The sequence below is a fragment of the Sphaerodactylus townsendi genome, linkage group LG04, assembly GCF_021028975.2.
Source record: "Sphaerodactylus townsendi isolate TG3544 linkage group LG04, MPM_Stown_v2.3, whole genome shotgun sequence".
NCBI lineage: Eukaryota > Metazoa > Chordata > Lepidosauria > Squamata > Sphaerodactylidae > Sphaerodactylus > Sphaerodactylus townsendi.
The window spans coordinates 2,713,141-2,735,173 of record NC_059428.1 but is presented as its reverse complement, the minus strand read 5'-3'; the positions used below and the strand labels follow the sequence as shown (position 1 = coordinate 2,735,173).

The 22,033-nt window shown below is 47.6% G+C and overlaps 1 protein-coding gene across 1 annotated transcript; it reads left to right on the top strand.

The window, feature by feature from the left end:
- Positions 1 to 352: 352 nt before the first annotated feature.
- SLCO2B1 (solute carrier organic anion transporter family member 2B1) lies at positions 353 to 12,602 on the top strand. The gene is made up of 5 exons (XM_048492996.1): positions 353 to 506; positions 1,037 to 1,199; positions 7,219 to 7,434; positions 10,763 to 10,861; positions 12,451 to 12,602. Exons 1-5 carry the CDS (start codon positions 411 to 413, stop codon positions 12,600 to 12,602), a joined length of 726 nt encoding a protein of 241 aa, XP_048348953.1. The 5' UTR covers positions 353 to 410.
- Positions 12,603 to 22,033: the final 9,431 nt, after the last annotated feature.

The window sequence follows — 22,033 nt, the reverse complement described above, 5'->3', positions numbered from 1 at the left end:
CTGAGCTTACTCCCAGGTAAAGGATCGTGCTTTAGTTCTTCGCATGAAAATCAGTGGGGTTTAACAGCGCTTAACAGGGTTACCTACACTGCTTCCCCAAAACTAGGTCTTAGGTTTAATGCTAAGAATCGAGCCCAGCGGTCCAGGCCAGCCTAGATGTTGGGGGGGAGGGGCGACTCTGTGTGTGCCCACAGAGAGGGGTCTGAGTGCCACCTCTGGCACCCGTGCCATAGGTTCGCCACCGCTGCTCTAGGGCGCCATTTAAGGAGGAGTAGAACGTCTACAGTACATTGAGCTGCTTGGAGGAAGGACAGGATCGAAGCATGACTGCCGGGCTCTGATTTTCTCGTTCTTTGTCACCCTGACAGTTCTTTGTGGCCTGCCAAAGCTTCCTGCAGCTCACCCAGCTGATGACGTCCGGCTACATGAAAGGCTCCATTTCGACCATTGAGAAGCGCTTCGGGTTCTCCAGCCAGACGTCCGGACTGGTGGCCTCCTTCAACGAGGTACCTCCTGCATTCCAATCTGGAGAACCGGGTTTGAGTCCCCCATTCTGCTGCTTGAGCCGTGGAGGCTAATCTGGTGGACCAGATTAGCTTGTGCACTCCAACATACACCAGCTGGGTGACCTTAAGCTAGTCACAGTTCTTCGGAGCTCTCTCAGCCCCACCTACCTCATAGGGTGTTTGTTGAGGGAGAGGGGGAGGGAAAGGAGATTGTAAGCCCCTTTGAGTCTCCTGCAGGAGAGAAAGGGGGGATATAAATCCAAACTCCTCCTGCTCCTCCTCCTCCTCCTCCTCCTGCTCCTGCTCCTGCTCCTGCTCCTGCTCCTCCTCCTGCTCCTCCTCCTCTTCTTCTTCTTCTTCTTCTTCTTCTTCTTCTTCTTCTTCTTCTTCTTCTTCTTCTTCTTCTTCTTCTTCTTCTTCTTCTTCTTCTTCTTCTTCTCCTTCTCCTTCTCCTTCTCCTTCTTCTCCTTCTCCTTCTCCTTCTCCTTCTCCTCCTTCTCCTTCTCCTTCTCCTTCCTCTTCTTGCCCAGGTGGGGAACACGCTACTGATCGTCTTTGTGAGTTACTTTGGGAGCAGAGTCCACAGGCCCCGGCTGATCGGGTGCGGAGCCATCCTCGTCTCCTTAGCAGCGTTCATCATTTCTCTTCCTCACTTTGTCCTGGGGATCTACGAGTACGACCGCTCTGTTTCAGGTAAGGACTCTTCACCTATGACTCGTCTGAGCTTTGCGAGAGACTGGGTGAAGGAACTGCGGCTCAGCGGCAGAGGATCTGCCTGGTGCGCAGAAGAGTCCGGGTTCGATCCCCGGCATCTCCAGTTAAAGGATCTGGCCGTGGGGGACATGAAATTAACCATTCTATTAACTGGCAAAATGTGTTAGCAACCTATCTACCTGGCGGGAACTCAAGGCTGCTAACAATGCAAACAAAATAAAATGCCTTAAAAACACAAATCAAAATCAACCATTGAAAACTGCCAGCAGGCTGAAGAGCTATGATCGACCGAATGTCATTGGCCCCTTCCACACACGCAAAATAATGCATTTTCAAACCACTTTCACAACTGTTTGCAAGTGGATTTTGCCATTCCACACAGCTTCAAAGAGCACTGAAAGTAGTTTGAAAGTGCATTATTCTGCGGAATGAGCCATTGTTGAAGGTCGCTAGCGAGGAGGACCCCACGCGTCTCCATGGAAGGTTATTCCAGAATTTTGGGGCTGCCACCAAAACCCCGCCCCCTTTGTCATGTGACCAGCAGATGAGGTCTGTGGAACAGTCAAGGGAACCTCTCCCTGCCCTCTTAGATCCTGCTAAAATAGAGGTGAAAGACCTCCAACCAAGACCCCAGAGAGCCCCTCCCGGGCTGAGTAGACGGAACTGTCCTTGTTTGGTTCTGGTGGGTTTTCCGGGGGGCTGTGTGGCCGTGGTCTGGTGGATTTCGTTCCTAACGTTTCGCCCGCATCTGTGGCTGGCATCTTCAGAGGTGTGTCGCAGAGGGAAGTCTGTTACACACTGCGTAACAGCCACAGATGCAGGCGAAACGTTAAGAACATAAGAACATAAGAACTAGCCTGCTGGGTCAGACCAGAGTCCATCTAGTCCAGCATTCTGCTACTCACAGTGGCCCACCAGGTGCCTTGGGGAGCTCACCTGCAGGAGGTGAAAGCAAGGGCCTTCTGCTGCTGCTGCTGCTCCTGAGCACCTGGTCTGCTAAGGCATTTGCAATCTCAGATCAAGGAGGATCAAGATTGGGAGCCATAGATCGACTTCTCCTCCATAAATCTGTCCAAGCCCTTTTTGAAGCTATCCAGGTTAGTGGCCATCACCACCTCCTGTGGCAGCATATTCCAAACACCAATCACACGTTGTGTGATTAAGTGTTTCCTTTCATTAGTCCTAATTCTTCCCCCCAGCATTCTCAATGAATGCCCCCTGGTTCTAGTATTGTGAGAAAGAGAGAAAAATTTTAGGAACAAGATCCACCAGACCACGGCCACACACCCCGGAAAACCCACCACAACCAGTTGAATCTGGCCGTTAAAGCCTTCGACAATACATTTTAATTTATTTATTATATTCATTATATTTATTATATTTATATACCGCCCTCCCCCGAAGGGCTCAGGGCGGTGAACATGAATACACGAATAGAGCACAAAATAAAATCAATAAATTTCAAATAATTAAATAAATCATAATAAAATGGCTCTATACTCTTTGCATCATTAAAACCCCATTAAAAGCAGTGTATTAATATCAAATACAATAAATACAATAAATACATTGAACTGTCCTTGCTGACGTTTGATTCAGTAGAAGGCACTGCAGGAGAACAGCGAAGTGATTGTTTCAAATTTGAGGCTGGGATGAAAGCTGTTAACCACCCCCACCCCCCACCCCCACCCCACACACACATACACTAATTTTTGACAATGATGAACCTTAAGGATGAAATGTTGGCCAAAGGGAATCCTGGAGAAGGACTCCTCATCTGAGCTGGCTGCACAGTTCACACTCTCCCTCCCTCCCCAGTTGTTAACTTGAATGAAAGAATGAAGGAATGAATGACATTTTTATTTATACCCCACCTTCCCCTGACAAAGGGGGCTCAGGATGGCATACCTTGGAAGATATCAAATATAACAACATGAGCACATACGAGATGGATTTATGTCGCTTGGTCTGTCTTGTGCGTATTGCCCATCAACTTCAACGGAGACCCCTAAGTTGTAACAATCAACGGAATTAGCCGTAGTTGCTGATTCTTAATTTACAAGTTGCGGTATTTAGCGACCTTCTCATTATTTTTAAATTATCATTGTTATTATTAATAGTAATAATTCGACTTATAAACCACTCTTCCTGCCAGATGGATTCAGAGCAGTGAACATCAATAAATTACACAATTAGAACAATATACTGAGATTTTGCTGCACCTGGTAAAAGTGAGCCATGCAATTTTCGGCGCCTCTATAATCTGTTGAGGAACCCAGGACGCTTGGTTCTGTTTGGCTGAGGGCAGTGAACCGGTGTGTTGGAGCGAGGGGTAACTGAAATAGAGTTTTCTTGGAACTGATTGTACTGTGCAGAATAATGACCTGGTTTGGATTCAGAGAGGGTGTTTGCACGGGAACCGCAAGCCCGTCTCCGGTGCAGACTTGATTTGCTGCAGGAGACTTGGCCCTATATTGGAGAAGCTCCTGCAGGCAATTAAGAGGAGACGGAAGCCGCGATTTGCAAGATTCCTGCGTGGGCAGCTTAGCAGTCACTGTTCGAACAGTACCGGGACAGGATACAAAGTGGTTTCCCAGCCCGGGCTGAATAAAACTTTATATTATTATATTAATGCTTTATTATATATTTATATAATTATATTATATTATATTGTATTGTATTGTATTGTAATTTATATTATATTATATTATATTATATTATATTATATTATATTATATTATATTATTATATTATATTATATTATATTATATTATAAATATAAATATATAATAAAGCATTAATATAATAATATAAAATTATTATTCGCCCTAGATATCGAAATATTTGTATCCTGTCCCGATATAATACTAATATAATATAATATAATACTTATTATAATATAATATAATATAATATAATATAATATAATAACAATGTAATATAATATAAACATAGCAATGCAGTACAAATGCAGTAAATACGTACTATTTCTCTGACACAATACAATATAATATTGTATGTGTATTAATATTAACATTGTAATATTATATTATATTATATTATATTATATTATATTATATTATATTATTATATTATATTATATTATATTATATTATAAATATATAATAAAGCATTAATATAATAATATAAAGTATTATTCAGCCTGGGCTGTGAAATGACTTTGTATCCTGTCCCGGTATATAATATAATATAATATAATATAATATAATATAATATAATATAATATAATATAATATAATATAATATAATATAATATAATATAATATAACAATGCAATGCAATGCAATGCAATGCAATGCAATGCAATGCAATGCAATATATACAATACAATACAATATAATATTATATTGTATTGTATTGTAATATTATATTATATTATATTATATTATATTATATTATATTATATTATATTATATTATATTATATTATATTATATTATATATTATTATATTATATTATATTATATTATATTATATTATATTATATTATATTATATTATATTATATTATATTATATTATTATTAATGCTTTATACGGCACCTGACAGCATTCGTAGTTATGCACATCTCAGATGAGGCACCGGGCGCTTCCCAATAGGACCCTTCGACTTCTTTTCGACACACCTGTCAGTGGAAAGTTGCACCTGAAGTCCGAACCAAGTTGAAGCGTGAAGCATAAAGAAACCTTCATTGGGCATAACAAAAATTACAGTTAAAAGAAGGACGTTATTTCAAAACATTCAGAACATGTGATAGGAACGTAGCTTCAGCTTCCGATATTTCTATCTCAGAATTGTTTCCCTGTTTCAAAAATACCTGTATATTTCCTCAAGTGGCGCAAGAAGGAGCAGGGGCGTAATGCCCAATGGGCAAGGTGGGCAGCTGCCCAGGGCACCACCTTGTGGGGGGCATCAAAATGCAGGGTTCGTTTTTGGGTATTTTTGGTGGTTTTCCATTTTTGGCCTGCAGGGGGCGCAGTTTTTAGGCTAGCGGCACCAAAATTTCAGCGTATCATCAGGAGTGTCCTTGTGCTACCCTCCAAGTTTGGTGAGGTTTGGTTCAGGGAGTCCAAAGTTATGGACTCCCAAAGAGGGTGCCCCCATCCCCCATTGTTTCCAATGGGAGCTAATAGGAGATGGGGCTACAGTTTTGAGGGTCCATAACTTTGCCCCCCCTGAACCAAACTGCACCAAACCTGGGGGGTATCATTAGGGCAGTCTCCTGATGAGACCCTGAAATTTGAGTGCCGATACATCCAAAAATGTGCCCCCTGCAGGAACATCCCAGAAATTTGCCCAAGAATCTTTGTTCTGCATTGAGTTTTCTGTATTGCTGTCAGTGGGGGTTGCAAGCTGGAGGGGCACATTCCTGAAAACACAGTCTCAAAACTTTCAGGATCTCATCAGGAGGCTGCCGTGATGATACCCCCCAGGCTTGGTGCAGTTTGGTTCAGGGGGAGCAAAGTTATGGACCCTCAAAACTGTAGCCCCCATCTCCTATTAGCTCCCATTGGAAACAATGGGGGATGGGGCACCCTCTTTGGGAGTCCATAACTTTGGACTCCTTGAACCAAACCTCACCAAACTTGGGCAGGTAGCATAAGGACAGTCTTCTGATGATACGCTGAAATTTTGGTGCTGATATGTCTAAAAATGCACCCCCTGCAGGCACCAATATCCTGGTGCAAAAAAAAATTTGGTCGTGGTGGAGTGGCCGCCCATAGGGGGGCATCCAACTCAGGTTTTGCCCAGGGCTACAGTTTGCCTCGTTACGCCCCTGAGAAGGAGCTAGCAGGGGTCATTCCCAGTTGGGAATATGACCTGGGTGAGGGATTAAATCCCTCCCTCCCCCATGCTGCAGTTCTAATCTGAATTGGTCCCTTTAGCAGCTGATTTTCACTTTGGCAACGCCCCGCTCCCCCCGCCCCGGGTGCAGAATTCTCAGTGTTCCCTCTGTTTAAGCCCTTACTAATCTTTACAGTATCCATGGAAGGTGGTAGGCCAGCATTATCGTCTCCTTGTTACTAGACAAGGAGCTGAAACCCACCAAATGTGGCAGGACAAAAGCTGTGTAGGTTGAATCCCCACTACCGTCTTAGCCAGGTTTCAGAACACAAACTAACCAGGTTTGAGGGACGACCTCCCCATGGCTTGCGTGGCAGATTCCGTTTCTGGCGCTCGTTCTCCCCGTTAATCCGCGTTCCGGCAGGACCTGGTTGCAAGTGGCACAGACCCCATTAACACGGTTCAGGGCTGATCCGAGGGGAGGGATGAGGGTTGAAACCCTGACTCCTTTCCCGCCCTGGAGTGTGACATGGAATTTGGGCAACCAATCAGCGCTGCGATGCGCGCACAGCCTTTCCTTGGTTTCGCTTCTGCTTTTGCAATTGGCCAGCAGAAGGGGACGTAAACATTAAACAGTCAAACGTGTAACCTTAAATCGTTCATGGTTTACACAGGTAACGATTGACTGTTTGCACAGTTAAACAGTTAAACGTTAAACTTTTACACGCTGGTTTTTTTTTATCACGCCCCTACAATGGACGTTTCCGCAGTGGGAAAAGGTCCGGCCCCAATCAGGGGAGAGCGGTGAAGCGAACTCACCTGGTAGTGGGGATTGCTAAGAGTTCTGCAACCGGGTGTGTCTGCTGTGTGCTCGCTGTGGTGGGGAGGGAGAAACTCGGATGAAGAGGACACGGTTTCACAGCGAACAAGTTTGGATCTGCGTGGAAATTTCAAGTGGGGATTCGACCGTAGTGAATTTGTGGCAGAACAGAGACTCGAACTTGGGCTTTGTGGCTCATAACTACGTGACTACGCTTGTTGTATTCAACTTGGTTCCTTTAGAGAGGGGCAGGAGGGGGTCTTTTGGGAGCTACTGCAAAAAGTTGAGGTTCATTTTCTGGTCTTCCGTAAGCCATTTCCGGTTGAAGGCAAAGGAGCGGGCAAGCCTAACCGTGTTCTTTTTTGCCTCTACAGAGAAATCGAATGTCACAGATATCTGCCTCCCCGGCCAGCAAAGCACGGCAGCTCCCGAGCAGTGCACCACACTGAGAGCCAGTGAGACCCAAATAGCCCTCTTCCTACTGTTGCTGGGGCAGGGTCTTCTGGGGATTGGCGCCGTTCCCATCCAACCATTCGGCATCTCCTACATAGACGATTTCGCCAGCAAAAGCAACTCGCCTTTCTATTTGGGTAAGACTCAGTGGTGGGATCCAAAAAATTTAGTAACAGGTTCCCACGGTGGTGGAAATCAAACAGTGGCGTAGCGCCAATGGGGATGGGCGGGGCACGGCGTGGGCGTGGGCGGGCATTCCGGGGGCGGGGCATTAATAATTTCTGTTACTGTAAAAAACTCTTACTGTAAAAAAAAAGTTCCTAGTTTCCAGCTGGTATCTTTCTGTCCATAATTTAAACTCATTCTAGCAAGTCCCATCGTCTACTGTCTACAGAAACAACTACTTTTCCTCTAATTGACTGCCTGTCAAATACTTAATACTTTCAAATACTTAATTTTGTTTCTAGAAATCAAAAGAAGGAGACTTTCCTTTAAAACAAGTGAACTTGAACCATATTGGCCTAAAACGCGGTTTTAAAACCATGCCCAACAGGAGAATAATGATCATCTCGTTTCTACCTTCGCTAACCAGCCACATAGGAAACAACAGGACTTTATGATTTTTGGACCTAATGGAATTTCTAAGGGAAAAGCGGACCCAATTAGTAACCCCCTCTCGGCACACACAAATAATTAGTAACCCACTCTCGGGAACTGGTGAGAACCTGCTGGATCCCACCTCTGATAAGACTGGCACTCGGGTGGCTCCAGCGCCTGGTACTCTCAAACTAGGGGCCTGATGGACATGGCGGTGGGGAGGTCTCTTAACTTGAGCCCAGGAAAAGCCGCAGCCTTTGGTGGATTTAAGTCTTGATCTGGAGGGTTTTCCGGGCTGTGTGGGCGTGGTCTGGTGGATTTTGTTCCTAACGTTTCACCTGCATCTGTGGCCGGCATCTTCAGAGGCGTATCACAGAGAAAAGATAACAGCCACAGATGCCAGCCACAGGCGAAACGTTAGGAACAAAATCCACCAGACCACGCCCACACAGCCCGGAAAACCCTGCAGAACCAGTTGAATCTGGCCGTGAAAGCCTTCGACAATACATTGATTTAAGTCTTGTTCAAGGGAAAAAGACAGGAACTGACTTTTTTGCTTTGCTGGAGCTGTATTATGCCTGTCTTTTATCTCTACTAGACCAGTATTGTGCTTGTCGTTTTTCTTTGCTAGGAGCAGTATTGTGTCTGACTTTTAATTCTGGCAGACCACTATTGTGCCTGTCTTTTTTCTCTATAATAGCAGTATTGTGCCTGTCTATTTTCTTTGCTACAGCAGTATTGTGCCTGTCTTTTTTCTTTGTATTGTGCCTGTCTTTTTCTCTACTAGACCAGTATTGCGCTTGTCGTTTTTCTTTGCTAAGAGCAGCATTGTGCCTGACTTTTAGTTCTGGCAGACCATTATTGTGCCTGTCTTTTTTCTCTATAAGAGCAGTATTGTGCCTGTCTATTTTCTTTGCTACAGCAGTACTGTGCCTGTCTTTTGTCTTTGTATTGTGCCTGTCTTTTTTCTCTACTAGACCAGTACTACTTTTTTCTCTACTAGACCAGTCCTTAATCTGTACAAACTAAAGCTTACATTAGCCTAGGTCAGTGACGGCGAACCTTCTCGAGACCGAGTGCCCAAATTGCTACCCAAAACCCACTCATTTATCGCAAAGTGCCAATACGGCAATATAACCTGAATACTGAGGTTTTAGTTTAGAAAAAATGGTGGGCTCCGAGGCATGCATTACTCGGGAGTAAGCTTGGTGGTAGTTGGTGGCTTTGCTTTGAAGCAACCGTGCAACTCTTTGAACGGGTGAATCACAACCCTAGGAGGGTTTACTCAGAAGCAAGTCCCATTGCCAGCAACTGAACTTACTGCCAGGTAAAGGATCGCGCTTGAGTTCTTCACATGAAAATCAGTGGGGTTTAACAGCGCTTAACAGGGTTACCTACACTGCTCCCCAAAACTAGGTCTTAGGTTTGATGCTAATAATTGAGCCCAGCGGCCCAGGCCAGCCTAGATTGGGGGTGGGGGCTCTGTTTTCATGTGCCCACAGAGAGGGGTCTGAGTGCCACTTCTGGCACCCATGCTATAGGTTCGCCACCACTGGCCTAGGTGGCCCTTCACAGAAAACAATCCAAGTGGGAGGATTAAAAAAACCCCTTTCTTAAGCACTGTAGCCCAGATCCGTGTCCTCTCCCCAGCCGTTGCGGTTTGCAGTTAGATTAAAGGGTGGATTCTAACAACATGTCGCCCCGATAGTACTTCAAAGACTAGCCAGCCTGCAACATGTGTGGCGGAGGGTACCAGCCGCCCCCCTGCCATCTCCTTTGATGTTTGAACATGAACCTCAAACCACTGAACATCAATCCCAGATGCTTTCTCATCCAAAGGAAATAAAGAAGAAGAAGAAGAGTTTGGATTCATATCCCCCCTTTCCCTCCTGTAGGAGACTCAAAGGGACTGACAATCTCCTTGCCCTTCCCCCCTCACAACAAACACCCTGTGAGGTGGGTGGGGCTGAGAGAGCTCCGAGAAGCTGTGACTAAGAAGAAGAAGAAGAGTTTGGATTTATATCCCCCCTTTCTCTCCTGCAGGAGACTCAAAGGGGCTGACAATCCCCTTGCCCTTCCCCCCTCACAACAAACACCCTGTGAGGTAGGTGGGGCTGAGAGAGATCCGAGAAGCTGTGACTAGCCCAAGGTCACCCAGCTGGCGTGTGTGGTTCCTTATTTATGGTCTTCTGTGTTGACCCATGTGGATGTGAACATGTGTATCGCTAGGGTTTGAGCCCAGGAGCACTTCGGGGACCAACAAGATTTTCAAGCTATGCGCTTTCAAGAGTCAAAGCGCCTGTTATCAGATGCCCCTCCAAAATTTTGTGGGTCTCTAAGGGGCTACTGGACTCAAAGCTAGCCAGTGTGATGTAGTAGTCAAGAGCAAGTGGTTAAGAGTGGGTCTGATTCCCCTCTCCTCCACATGAAGCCAGCTGGATAACCCTGGGCTAGTCACAGTTCTCTCTTGGAGCAGCAGTGGCGTAGGAGGTTAAGAGCTCGTGTATCTAATCTGGAGGAACCGGGTTTGATTCCCCGCTCTGCCGACTGAGCTGTGGAGGCTTATCTGGGGAATTCAGATTAGCCTGTGCACTCCCACGCACGCCAGCTGGGTGACCTTGGGCTAGTCACAGCTTCTCGGAGCTCTCTCAGCTCCACCTACCTCACAGGGTGTTTGTTGTGAGGGGGGAAGGGCAAGGAGATTGTAAGCCCCTTTGAGTCTCCTGCAGGAGAGAAAGGAGGGATATAAATCCAAACTCCTCCTCCTCCTCCTCCTCCTCCTCCTCCTCTTCTTCTTCTTCTTCTTCTTCTTCTTTGAAACGGTCCTTCAGAGCAGTCATTTTTTAATCCCCCTTTCCCTTTTTGTAGGGATCATCTTTGCAGCAACCACTCTTGGGCCGGCGATCGCATTCATTCTGATGGCCGTCATGTTACGCGTCTACGTTGACATTGACAAACTCCCTGCAGGTGAGTTAAGAGAGCTTCGAGCGACTGACTTATCAAGAACACCAATCCTAGGAGAGCAGGGCAGAGCCAGAGTTTCTGCTTTCTTCCAGTGGCCACAGCTGTCACCTGTCAGAACACCTGGCTTGGCCTCATCTGGGCTCCTGGCCTCACGCTGAAGCTACCCAGAGGTTGACAGTCCTCCTTCGCCGGCTGTCGACTGTAATTCAGCACCGTTGCCGGATGATTTCATCCCTACTAGAAGCATTTGGGAGCGTTTTTCTTTCTCCCGCTGAGCCGGGGGACATCTTCTGGGTAATTCCCACCATAGACCCGGGAGGCAGGAACTAAAACTCTAGACCCGGGAGGCAGGAACTAAACTCATAGACCCGGGAGGCAGGAACTAAACTCATAGACCCGGGAGGCAGGAACTAAAACTCATTTCTCATGGGAGTTACTTAGGATTCCTCAGTTCTGTTCCTGACTCATGGGGGAGCAGTAGCTTATGTTTAACAGTGCAGACAGTAGTGGTTTTGATGGAGCCGGGGCAGAAGTAAGATTCTGGAAAGCTAAAAGAGAATCTCGGGGGACGAGCAGGAAGTTGTGGTGGTTTGATTCACAGCTCCCTGTCACCTTTTCTCGAGAAAGGACATAACCTCCGTGCCCCTGCTTTTCGCATTCATAGTTGCATTTCTTGTGAAATCCCTTTCGTGGGACCGTGGTTTGAAAGAAATGAGTCCGATGGGCAAATTCTTGGCCGGGCTTCACATAATCCCCTCGACAGTTCCTATCTGGCAAGATTCCACATGTTGTACAATAACTTTGGCCGAGGCTCCTCTTTAGTGGCTGAGGAAATTATTCTTCTTCCCGTCAATTTTTTTCCCACTTTCCAAGAATAGCTTGGACTGGGCAGAAGCCAGATGGCCCCTCTCTCTATTCCGTTTCTTTTTCTACGGCCCCATCTGGAAAGGGTTCCTGCTAAGTGGACCAGAGACGGTGGCCAGGAAACGTTCCTTTCCTTACTAGTTTGGCAAAGAGAAGGTTAAGGGGGGACATGATAGCCAGGTTTAGATATTTGAAGGGATGCCAAGTTGGTGAGGGAGCAAGCTTGTTTTCTGTGGCTCCAGAGACTACCCTGTTTCCCGGAATATAAGACATCCTCTGAAAATAAGACGTAGTAGAGGTTTTTGCTGAAGTGCGAAATATAAGGCATCCCCTGAAAGTAAGACGTAGAAAAGTTTTTGTTTGGAAGCATGCCCGGCGAACAGAACACAGAAAAATAAGACATCCCCTGAAAATAAGACATAGCGCATCTTTGGGAGCAAAAATTAATATTTGGGAGGAAAAATTGGGAGCAAAAATTAACATGACACTGATCAGCTACCTTGGACAAAATGGCTGCTCTGGAGGGTGGACTGGATGGCTTTATTATACCCCGCCAAGGCCCAGCCCTTCCCCAACCCTCGCTCTCCCTAGGCTCTGCCCTGAAATCTCCAGGGATTCCCCAGCCCAGAACTGGGAACCCTACATTTTGTAACGAGGGGGTAGGAATTAGTCTCAGATCCTGTTCTCACGGGGCACCCCTTCAGCTGTTCCATCTGCTTGAATTTCAGTGGACGTCCACCTCACCCACAAAGATCCGCGGTGGGTCGGCGCCTGGTGGCTGGGGTTCCTGTTTACATCTGCTCTGGCCGCTATCTCAGCCATACCCTATTTCTTCTTCCCGAGAGAGCTGCAGAAAGAGGTAAGAACCCACCAGGGGTGACAAAAGGTACAAAACCTAAACAAGCTGTCTTAAAAAAAATCTTTATTTTGAATTGTACAATAACAAATTAAATATTGTACAAAAAACAAATTAAAAATTCAACATAAATTCAACATAAATTGTACAATAACAAATTAAAAATTCAACATAAACATCCTGCAGGTGAGCTCCCAAAGGCACCTGGTGGGCCACTGCGAGTAGCAGAGTGCTGGACTAGATGGACTCTGGTCTGATCCAGCTGGCTAGTTCTTAGGTTCTTATGTTCTTATGAGGATGAGAGCGATTAGACCACAGGTGTCAAACTTGCGGCCCTCCAGATGTTCATGAACAACAGGAGCAGCAGTGGCGTAGTGGTTAAGAGCAGGTGCATTCTAATCTGAGTTTGATTCCCCGCTCTGCCGCTTGAGTTGTGGAGGCTTATCTGGGGAATTCAGATTAGCCTGTGCACTCCCACACACGCCAGCTGGGTGACCTTGGGCTGGTCACAGCTTCTCAAAGCTCTCTCAGCCCCACCTACCTCACAGGGTGTTTGTTGTGAGGGGGGAAGGGCAAGGAGATTGTCAGCCCCTTTGAGTCTCCTTCAGGAGAGAAAGGGGGGATATAAATCCAAACTCTTCTACAATTCCCATCAGCCCTTGCCAGTGTAGCCAATGCTCGTTTTGGGAGGGACTGATGGGAATGGTAGTTCATGAACACCTGGAGGGCCACGAGTTTGACACCCCTGGATTAGACATACAATCCTCACAACTGCCCTGTGAGGTAGGTTAGGTTGAGTCCACGTGATTGGCCCCAAGTCGCCAAGCAAGTTTCTGTGACAGAGTGGGGGGATTCGAACCTGGGTGTCTGAGATCATTCTTAACCGCTACACCGCTCTAGCTCCTAAATAACCCTGGAGACTCCTGGAGGGTGGGTAGAGGAAGAGTCCCTGAGGTGGCAAACAGAGCTGGGAGGTCGAATGGGAGGAACTGGCACTCACACCCTTGGGCTGCCACTAATTGGGGGTCTGAGGCCCACCGCGAGGTGTCCTCTGGAAGCCTGAGCCCATTCTGGGTTTGCCAATCTCCAGGGTGTGGCTGGAGACCTCCCAGAATTACAACCGGTCTCCAGGTTACAGAGATCAATTCCCCGGGAGAAAATGGCTGCTTTGAGGGCGGAGTCTGTGGCATGATACACCACTGAAGACTCTCCTGACGATACCACCCAGATTTGGTGAAGTTTGGTTCAGGGGGTCCAAAGTTACGGACCCTCAAAGGTGTAGCCCCCATCTCCTATTAGGTCCCATTGGAAACAATGGGGGCACCCCCTTTGGGAGTCCATAGATTTGGACCCCCTGAACCAAAAACTCACCAAACCTGGGTGGTGCCATCAGGAGACTCTGCTGATTATACCACCCAGATTTGGTGAAGTTTGGTTCAGGGGGTCCAAAGTTACGGACCCTCAAAGGTGTAGCCCCCATCTCCTATTAGGTCCCATTGGAAACAATGGGGGCACCCCCTTTGGGAGTCCATAGATTTGGACCCCCCGAACCAAAAACTCACCAAACCTGGGTGGTGCCATCAGGAGACTCTGCTGATTATACCACCCAGATTTGGTGAAGTGTGGTTCAGGGGGTCCAAAGTTACGGACCCTCAAAGGTGTAGCCCCCATCTCCTATTAGGTCCCATTGGAAACAATGGGGGCACCCCCTTTGGGAGTCCATAGATTTGGACCCCCCGAACCAAACCTCACCAAACCTGGGTGGTGCCATCAGGAGACTCTGCTGATTATACCACCCAGGTATGGTGAAGTTTGGTTCAGGGGGGACCCTAAAATGTGTAGCCCCCATCTCCTATTAGCTCCCATTGGAAACAATGGGGGATGGGGCACCCCCTTTGGGAGTCCATAGATTTGGACCCCCTGAACTTCAAGCCTCACCAAACCTGGGTGGTTGCCATCAGGAGACTCCTGCTGATTATACCCACTTGCCCAGGTATGGTGAAAAGTTTAGTTCAGGGGGACCCCTAAAATAATATTAGCCCCACTCTGCCTATTAGCTCCCATTGGAAACAATGGGGGATGGGGCACCCCCTTTGGGAGTTGGACTAGATGGACTCTGGTCTGATCCAGCAGGCTAGTTCTTTTGTTCTTATGTTCTTAACATAGAGAGCGCCTGCAATGAAATCTGTGCCCCTCAGGAAGCGCATTTTCACTGCGGGGCAGAGCGCCCGTGCGTGATTGGCTTCTCTTTAAACGAAGCCCGAGTTTATCTATGAGAACATCAGAGAGCTGAATGGGAAGAAAGGCTGACGGATCACAGAATACAGGATCGACAGAGTCACCGTCTCAAACCTCGTTGGGCTGCCAAAAGGGGAAACAAAAAAAACGCTGTCACTCTCAGAGGGTAATGCTGTGGGCAGCGCTGAACATAAATCTTCTCTTCCCCAAATTATGCTGGGCTCGTTGATGGGCAATTTCCCCAGCAGATCCAATCAAGCAAAAAATGTGTTCTCATTTTGTCCTAACGGGGGGAGGGGAGAGTACTTTTTTCAGTTTCTTTGCTGAGCTCTGCAGAGAATTGCCGGCACCCACGCTGCGGCAGCAAGCCGTGTGAAGGAGCAGTGTCAGAAATGTGTCGCTCTTTCCCCCCCAGCGAGGCCGGCAGCCAGGGCCAGGGCTGTGCCTGGCGGCTAATGATCCCTCGGCGCGTTTTGTTGGAGGAGCCGTGACAATTTCGGTGCCCTCGCCGACCCCCAGACTGGCGATGGTTTTCCTCCTGCCCACGTTCCCCCTGCTCTTTCGCTGGGCCCTTTCCCCAACCAGACTCTGCAGACTCTGCCAAAAGAGGAGACATAAAGCAGATGAGGGCAGTGGTGGGATCCAAAAATTTTAATAGCAGGTTCCGATGGGGGTGGGATTCAAACAGTGGCGCCGCCGCACACGCGCCCCTCCAGTCCCTATTGGGCAGGGAGGTTGCTTTAGCAACCCCTTCTCGGCACTCACAAAAAAATTAGTAACCACTTCTAGAGAAGTGTTGAGAATGTTACGGCGCTGCCTGGTAACTTTTGATAGCTCCAGACCAACCAGCTCTCGGCAGCGCAGGGGAACAGAAACGGGACCCGACACAGCGAGTATAGTGAAATAATAAAAGGTTTTCTTGAGACATGACAACCAATCATACATCTACAGGTACATGAGAGCCAATTAGAGTCCAGTGGGCAGTCCCTCCTTGAATTTCGCGCCAAAGGCAGGGCGAGGCGATGACGTAGGCACTGGCGGGAAGAACACAAAGGAGTCAGCACGGGTGCTTGGGATCAGGAAGCTTGAGAAACTTAAGCAGCGATGACGGCACCCTTATCTGCCTGCTGGTGGGATTAGGCAGATGGAGGCGCTTCTTCCGGGGTCCCCTTTTGTCAGCGTCCATCCCAGGTTTTACAAATGAAAGGGACCTGCCCAGGTGGAGCAGGGGTGGATTCCTGCCTTGAGCCAAGGAGATTCCATGCAGACACAAATACAAAAGATAGCTATAAGTCCTACTTTCTATCTAATACAGTTTGTTCCTACCTAACTTACACAGAAATGAAACACAGTTCCATCTTTATTCAAAACAAGACCAGAAATGGAATAAAATCACTTCATTAACTGGTTGAATCCCACCTCTGGATGAGTGGGGGAGGGGGTGCTTAACCTAGGGCTGCAACTTTCTGTGTGGATCCATGAGGACTCCCAGATTTACCACTGATCTCCAGACTACAAGCATCAGTTACCCTGGAGAAAATGTCTGCTTCGGAGGGGGGGGGACTCTTGGGCATTATTCCGCACTGAGGTTTCACCCTGCTCCCGGGCTCTTCCCTGAATTACTTCATAAGTTAGAGTTGGCCACCTTAGCTTAACTAGCCAGGTCCCCTGTGGCCAACAGCAGGGTATACGGGCTAAGGTTGCCAGATCCGGACTGTGAAACCCCTGGAGATTCTCACTAACCGTGGGGCTTCCAGAACCAGATGCACCTGGCCCCTCCATGATGCGGCTGGCCTCCACACGGGCCAGGGCCTTCACGGCTCTGGCCCCGGCCTGGTGGAACGCTCTCCCTCCAGCTGTCCGGGCCCTGCGGGATCTCGGTGAGTTCCGCAGGGCCTGTAAGACGGAGCTGTTCCGCCGGGCCTTTGGAGGGTCCGGCCGCTGATGGTGCCCCCCCTTCTTTTTGGCCCTTACATCTGGGCCTCCTGTCATCCAATGGGACTCGCCGTTCCTCCCTCTTGGGAGAGGAGTTTAAAAACGGGGCTGTCGGACGCCACCTGTATTTATCATACTTATTATATCTAGTCTTTTATTGTTTTATCGCTGCTTTTAAAGGTTTTAGCTGTTTTATGACTGTACCATGATTGTATGTTGTGCACCACCCAGAGCCCTCCGGGGATAGGGCGGTATAAAAGTCCAAAGAAAGAAAGAAAGAAAGAAAGAAAGAAAGAAAGAAAGAAAGAAAGAAAGAAAGAAAGAAAGAAAGAAAGAAAGAAAGAATAAAACATAGAGAGCGCCTGAAATGAAATCTGTGCCCCACAGGAAGCATATCTTCACTGCGGGGCAGAGCGCCAGCGCATGATTTCTTGGTTGTCTGTCTCCCATCCATATACTCACCACGGCTCAGCCTGTGTAGCTTCTGGGATCTGACATGATCTTGCCAGCCTGGGCCACTCGGGGTGAAACGCACAGCCTAAATTAATTCGGTCGGTTGGATGGGACAGCCGACAAGCAAAGTAATAGGGTTAGGATTTAAGAAATCTCTGCTTTTTTTCCTGGGCAGAAATGCGCGCAAGTACATGTCGTGCTAGATTATCATAGAACAAAATGTCCCATCCTTTCCCCCAGACCTATTATGTAGTGTGAAGTCTGAGTGTTCCCTGAAAGGCAAACGGGCCATCAATTCGCTCCCTCGCTGCCGAAGGATATTTAAATGGAGCTTTTCTTCCTTTCGCTGAAGTGCTGACTTAGCTGTGCCTGTTTGATTTTATGCCACGTTCTCTTCTTCGCACGGCACCGAATTGATTCGCCCCGAGGGAGCCTGGGGGAAAAACGATCCAGGATAATGAATTCTAGAAGGGCTCTGGAGACACTTGGTTAACCCAAAAGTCGGAGGGGCCGAGAGAGAATCAACTAAAGATTGTCTTGATAGTTTGATGCTGCATCTACCCTGTTTCCCCTAATATAAGACATCCCCTAAAAATAAGACATAGTAGAGGTTTTGCTGAAGTGCGAAATATAAGGCATCCCCCGAAAGTAAGACGTAGCAAAGTTTTTGTTTGGAAGCATGCCCGACGAACAGAACACAGAAAAATAAGACATCCCCTGAAAATAAGACATAGCGCATCTTTGGGAGCAAAAATTAATATAAGACACTGTCTTATATTCGGGGAAACACAGTAAGATTAATTAAATAGATGGATAGATGGATAGGTAGATAGGTAGATGGGTAGGTGGGTAGATGGGCAGGTGGGTAGATAGATAGGTGGGTAGGTAGGTAGGTAGGTAGGTAGGTAGGTAGAGAGGTAGGTAGGTAGAGAGATAGAGAGATAGCTGGTAGGTAGATAGAGAGGTAGAGAGGTAGATAAATTATAGGTAGGTAGGCAGGCAGGCAGGCAGACAGGGAGCGAGGGGGGCTTATCTGGTGAACCAGATGTGTTTCCACACTCCTACATTCCTGCCGGGTGAACTTCTTGGGCTAGTCACAGTTCTTTGGCGCTTTCTAGGCCCCACCCACCCCACAGGGTGTTTGTTGTGGGGGGTGGGAGGGAAAGGAGATTGTCATCCCTCTTGAGTTTCCTTACAGGAGAGAAAGGGGTGGGGGTATAAATCCAAACTCCTCCTCCTCCTCCGGATGTTCAAACACGGGGCGTAGAGCCCGAGGCCTTCCCCTGGTGTTGTCTTCTGGCCTCTGTTTTCCAAGGTTGACTGCCTCTGAACATGGAAGCTCACTTTAGTCACTGTGAGTCCTGGAGCTACAAAAGGTCACTCTCCATGCCCAGACTGACTCGGGCTTTTTGGTGAAACAGCAACTCTTTCGCTTAGGGAATACCCAAGTGGGTGGTATCGGCTCCTGGAAACAGTGCAGTGGTGGGATTCAAATAATTTAACAAATGGTTGTTTACAAGCACCATTTTAACAGCCGGTTCTGCCGAAGTGGCGCGAACCGGCTGAATCCCACCACTGGGGCAGTGATAACATCAAGATGGGGGGGGGGTGAGGAGTTTTGGGGTGGTAGGAGGGCAGCAGAGAATTTGGGGGCACTGGAAGGGGTGGCACAGGGATTCCTGGGCCAGCTGGCGGGGAAAAGGTCTTGCCCTTCCATCCTCGCCATCTAGTGGCCTGTGAGTTTTAAAGGAAAAGCAGCAGCCCTCTCCTTGGTGTGTAGGCCGGGGTGGGTGGGGGAGGGGAGAGCCAAGGCAAAGGGTCCCATCCGCTTTGCAAGGCATGATTATTTTAAAAGGAAAAGAAGCCGTGTTCCCGTGTTCCAGTAGCATTTTCTCCTGGCTAAGAGCAGTGGCAAAGAGCAGGTGCACTCTGATCTGGAGGAACCGGGTTTGATTCCCAGCTCTGCTGCTTGAGTTGCGGAGGCTTATCTAAGGAATTCAGATTAGCCTGGGCACTCCCACACACACCAGCTGGGTGACCTTGGGCTAGTCACAGCTCTATGGAGCTCTCTCAGCCCCACCCAACTCACAGGGTGTTTATTGTGAGGGGGGAAGGGCAAGGAGATTGTCAGCCCCTTTGAGTCTCCTACAGGAGAGAAAGTGGGGATATAAATCCAAACTCCTCCTCCTCCTCCTCCTCCTCCTCCTCCTCCTCCTCTTCTTCTTCTTCTTCTTCTTCTTCATCATCATCATCATCATCATCATCATCATCTGTGGCTGGCATCTTCAGAGGATCCTCTGACTATCACAGCCACAGATGCAGGTGAAATGTCAGGAGAAAATGCTACTGGAACACGGCCATACAACCTGGAAAACCCACGACACTCTGGTGATTCTGACTGTGAAAGCCTTCTACAATACATTTACATCACAGTTTTAAATCTACAATACATTCTCATCACAGTTTTAAATTTGTGCGCACACACACTCAGAATGTGACCTGGGAGTCAGTGGCCCGGAAAATTTTTGGAACCACTGCTTTAGCCTACCTTTAGAGTTTAGGTGAGCCTTTGAATTCAGATTTAACATTTACCTTCCAGAGTTGCACCTTTGTAGAGATCCCTGTGGGGTGAAACATCACGTCCCCAAAGCAAACATGCTGGAAACATCTTCCAAATTGTTATTTCACCAACATTAGTAAAGCTCCTTTCAGAACCCTAGTTTTCCCCACCAGGCCTTCAAACCTCTAGACGGCCCGCTGTACCTCAATCTTGGTGCTGTTATCTTGTTACCGCTGCTGCTCGGGTAACAATAAGTGATTTCAGCTCAGCAACGTAAATGAGGCGCAGGAAGCCAATGATCTTCAAAGCAAAATAATTTATTTGGAGATGGTATTCACAGCTCGGGCAGGAGAATCGTGCTCTAGCAACCCAGTGCAAGAACGTTTATTCTTAAAACTTCAAAGGGGCAAAGGGGCAGGGAAAAGGGGAGGTGAGGGGGCAAGTCCCTCACCAAACACCAATAAGAAAACAAACAACAGAAAAGCAAGAAACAGTTACAACTTCTGAATGGGATTACAAAATCCCGCTGTCAAACGTCTTCTCGCGGGATCTCGCAATGGTGCTGAAGGGAAAGCAGATAACAATCCATTCAGAAAATCCGGGTGGGCTCGCTACCGTGCCCAGCTATGTCTTTTATCAGATGGCTGTTTCCTTTAGTAATACCCTGAGACTCCCGCTCCTCATCTTTGCAACAAAGAAAAGTTCAAACTGTCCAATGGTGGTCCCTGCAAGTCTTCCAACGGCTGGGGACCTCTGGGTGCTGGCAACAGATTCGATTTGCAAGTCCAAAGGGGGTCTTTGTCTTTGCTAAGGAGTCGGCTGGGTGTTGGTCTAAGCTGCATTCCAAAGCCAACTTTACTGTCCTTTAATATCCGACTTTACAGGCTGCTGCTTTTGCTCTCAGACACAAATTTCAAAAATAACATTTCTAAACTTAAACATTAGGGAAACCTTACGGGATAAACACATATACTTATAGGCAAGACTTTCCTAAGTTAACAATAACAGAACCTTAAACTAACTGAAGAACCTGGTCGAACTAAAATCCTAAACAGCGGGCACATCATAAATTCAACCAAAGAGGGGATTAATACATCTTAAAAGGGCATAAGCAAGAGGGAAACCATATATCATCGGCACAATCATACATATACGTTCTCTGTGAACCTTATGGGGCTTCTGAACTACACAAGTCTCCGCGTCCGGGCATGGAGCCAGTGTAGTCAGGTAACCTGGCTCAGGAAAATATTTTGTTTATTTTCCTGGGGCGGTAACGATCTGAAATATGAATCAGAACATGAAACCAAGCCCCAGTTCACCCCACGCTGGATGCTGTCTCTCGTCTTCCTGCCAGTCATCCAGACAGAAACATTTTGCCGCAGGCCTTTTGGGAATACGAGCGTTTAAAATAAGCACCGGCAATTGGTGGATCCCGGAGGCATTCATTTATCATCCTGTTGTTTACAAAGACAAACATCTGCAATTAATCCTCTTAAAAACAAGAGTCCCCAATTTCTCTCTTGAATGATGGATGTTAGCTGGGTTCCCGTTTATGTTGCGGGAGGCTCGCCTTTTATTGCGGCAAACTATGTTGTTCCTGCCCTGGTGTATCCCCCTGAAACAGACCTGCTAGTAGTAGAAGAAGAAGAGTTTGGATTTATATCCCCCCCCCTTTCTCTCCTGTAAGGAGACTCAAAGGGGCTGACAATCTCCTTTCCTCCCCCTCCCCCCCAGCAACAAACACCCTGTGAGGAGGGTGGGGCTGAGAGAATTCTGAGAGAACTGTGATTAGTCCAAGGTGACTAGTTCAACACACCCAGCTGGCATGTGTTGGAGTGCACAAGCTAATCTGGTTCACCGGATAAGCCTCCGCAGCTCAGTGGACAGAGCAGGGAATCAAACCCGATTCTCCACATTAGAGTGCACCCGCTCTTAACCACTACACCCCGCTGGCTCCCAGTGTCAGTGGAAACACTGGGCGTGGCTTTGGCTCAGTGGCAGAGAGCATCTGATTTGCATGCAGGAGTTCCCGGGTTCAATCCCTGGCATCTCAAGTTAAAAGGACCAGGAAGGAGGTGGTGGGGAAGACCTCTGCCTTAGACCCTGGAAAACCACAGAGAGGGGCCGTAGCTCACTGGTGGAGCATTACTTGGAATATAGAAGGCCACAGGTTCGATCTCTACTATCTCCAGTTAGAAGGATCTAGTACAGGGGTAGGGAACCTGCGGCTCTCCAGATGTTCAGGAACTACAATTCCCATCAGCCCCTA